This window comes from Octopus bimaculoides, chromosome 2 (genome assembly GCF_001194135.2).
Source record: "Octopus bimaculoides isolate UCB-OBI-ISO-001 chromosome 2, ASM119413v2, whole genome shotgun sequence".
In the NCBI taxonomy this organism is placed as follows: domain Eukaryota; kingdom Metazoa; phylum Mollusca; class Cephalopoda; order Octopoda; family Octopodidae; genus Octopus; species Octopus bimaculoides.
Genome location: NC_068982.1, coordinates 189792788 through 189795813, shown reverse-complemented (window position 1 = coordinate 189795813; position 3026 = coordinate 189792788). Strand labels below are relative to the sequence as shown.

At 35.7% G+C, this 3026-nt stretch overlaps 1 protein-coding gene across 1 annotated transcript in view; it reads right to left on the bottom strand.

Moving 5' to 3' along the window:
- Positions 1-3026, bottom strand: part of LOC128247091 (circadian locomoter output cycles protein kaput-like) — a gene marked incomplete at its 5' end in the record, with an annotated part of 44079 nt that overhangs the window by 18305 nt on the left and 22748 nt on the right. Inside the window, one exon of the mRNA XM_052965916.1 lies at positions 2188-2335. Within this exon, the coding sequence (XP_052821876.1) occupies positions 2188-2335 (148 nt within the window). The remainder of the gene's footprint in view (positions 1-2187; positions 2336-3026) is intronic.

The window sequence follows — 3026 nt, the reverse complement described above, 5'->3', positions numbered from 1 at the left end:
AGAGAGAGAGAGAGAGAGAGAGAGAGAGAGAGAGAGAGAGAGAGAGATAGAGAGAGAAAAAACGAGAGAGATGGGAGGAAGAGGTGGAGATTGAGAGTGAACTATTGAAATGTTTTACAATTTTCATTTTACGTTATTTTATAATTGAAAAGTGAGTCGAGAGACAAACGACATTTTTGTATATAAAACAATAATACCACATGCATAACAAACCATTTATCATGTGAATAAAATCTTACTCGTATATTTCAAGTTTCGTCACGTGTCTGGAACACGAAACGTTAATTGTTCAGAGACACTGTGGTTTTTAAAAAAATCAATGATATTCTCTGATGAGAATCTAAGCCATTCTATTGATGTCATGCAGCAACTCCATCCCACAGTTTCCTTCTTTTTAATTTATCTCCACTCGTTTTATGAAAGCAGTGATGAGAACTTCAATGACACTGTAGGGGTTTATATACAAGTTGTGATGATATACCTGAACAAAATGGCGGCTTCGATTCAACGCAAGATGAAATAAATAAAATGTTAAAAAATAAAGTGTCACGGGTTCGTTCCTTATTGTAAAATTCGTTGTCTTTTGAAGAAATAATAATCAGCAAAGCCAGCACAACGTGATTTAACCGAATTAGTTTCTTTTGAGAAGAAACTAAAATTTATTCTATTTTATTTTATTTCTCTATGTAATTATAGGAATGACAGTACATGATGTTGTCGGCGGCCACTTGGCGGAATCGTTTGAACGTCGGGTAAATTACTTTGCGGTAATCATTCCCGCTAGGTCATCTGCTCCTTCTGTTCAGATCTCGTTGCGGTCATCTTTGCCTTTCATTCTTTCGTGGTCGATAAATAAAGTACCAGTTCTGTCCCGATTCTTCTCTTTCTTAAAATCTCTTTTTCTCAATTTGTTTCCGTCTGTTTATTTTTCTGGATTATTTTAGCTGCGGATAGATCTAGGGAAGAATTGACTCGCCAAATCTAACAAGAGATGAGGGGGCAAAGCAAAATGCCTTTATCAAGCGTAATTAAAAACCTAATTAGTCTGCGATGACAAATAAGAAACACCAACGGCAAAACGAAATACAGGTACTTGTCGAAAATCTCTTGTCATATTTGTTCTGCCGGAAGTTACAAAGACTCCCTTGACACTCATTATCAGAAATACAGTCAAACGCTGTGCTGGCAGAAACGTTAGCACGCCGGGTGAAATGCTCAGCGGTATTTCGTCTACCGTTACTTTCTGAGTTCAAATTCCGCCGAGGTCGACTTTGCCTTTCATCCTTTCGGGGTCGATAAATTAAGTACCAGTTACGCACTGGGGTCGATATAATCGACTTAATCCGTTTGTCTGTCCTTGTTTGTCCCCTCTGTGTGTAGCCCCTTGTGGGCAGTAAAGAAATAGGTATTTCGTCTACCGTTACGTTCTGAGTTCAAATGCCGCCGAGGTCGACTTTGCCTTTCATCCTTTCAGGGTCAATTAAATAAGTACCAGTTACCCACTGGAGTCGATGTAATCGACTCAATCCCTTTGTCCTCGTTTGTCCCCTTGTGGGCAATAATGGAGTAAGAAATACAGTCAAACACTGGGCTGTCCCGTGGCTAGCCTATAATCACCGTCGCTATTGTTTATCAACGGCGATATCAAATGAAATATGGTAAGATACAATGGATTAGATTAAATATTTTACTCCGGAATTTCCAGTCTTGTGTTAATGTTAAAATACAATCCGGATACGCTCAAATATAAAGACATACCTGTGTGTGTGAGAGGGAGTGTTTGCGTATATACGTGTGTTTGAATGTACGTGTATGAATGCGTGTGTATGAGTGTAAACATGTACATATATTAACATCTACACATATGTCTATACATGTATATATGCATGTATGTATGCATGTATGTATGTATGTATGTACGTATGTATGTGTGCGTGTGTCTCTGTATAGATTTACATATATCTATGTAGATATGTCTATACATAAATGTTTGTTATATGTGAACACATACATACATACATACATACATACATCCATACATAGATACATGCATGCATCCATCCATCCATACATACATCCATACGTACGTACATCCATCCATCCATACATACATACATACACACGATTTTTATTGAAACAATTTACAGAGCAGAAAACATGAAGCGATGACATGAAGCGTTCACTCACCTGAGCACGTAGTTTACGCTGACAATGCAGTGTGGCCGAGAAGAGCGACTGTTGTGTACAATTGTGGCATAACTCTGCATCCATACCCAGCCGCCTCCTTTGGCTAAGAACCGGTAGTATTTTGTGGTCACCTGACCTTTCAGAAGAACTGAAGAAAGGGAAAGAAAAAGAAGAGCGGAATATAAATAATCAACATCGTCCCAAATTGATTAATGACTGAATATGGTGATTAATAAAGTATGAACGCCACACCTTCCCATTTACTCGTCTAAGAATAATATGCTTATATATATTTAGATTACCGGTTGAAATGCGAATTGAGAACATAAGTGCAGGAATGAAATTGACTTAGAAACTGCAAACCCAGGGCAAACATTTTTTAGAAACAGGTCGATGTTTTTAATCGTAATATCGTAAAACGAACGCAGGTATAATAATAATAATAATAATAATAATAATAATAATAATAATAATAATAATAATAATATTTAAAATATTTACCCTGTGTAGTATATAGTTATATAAATTGTACATATATAATATATATAGTAAATAATGACATAAATTATAATTTATAATATATACCAGGTGGTTCAATCAAGTTAGACATGTCCTGGGCCTGTACTGGACGAAATCTATCAAAGTTATCAAAGTTACATATATAATATATAAACTGTACATGTGAATAAAATAATACATTGTAAGTGAATATGTGTGAATGTGCATATATGTATGAATGTGTATATGTGTGCATATATGTATGAATGTGTATATGTGTGAATATATGTATGAATGTGTATATGTGTGAATATATGTATGAATGTGTATGTGTATCTGTG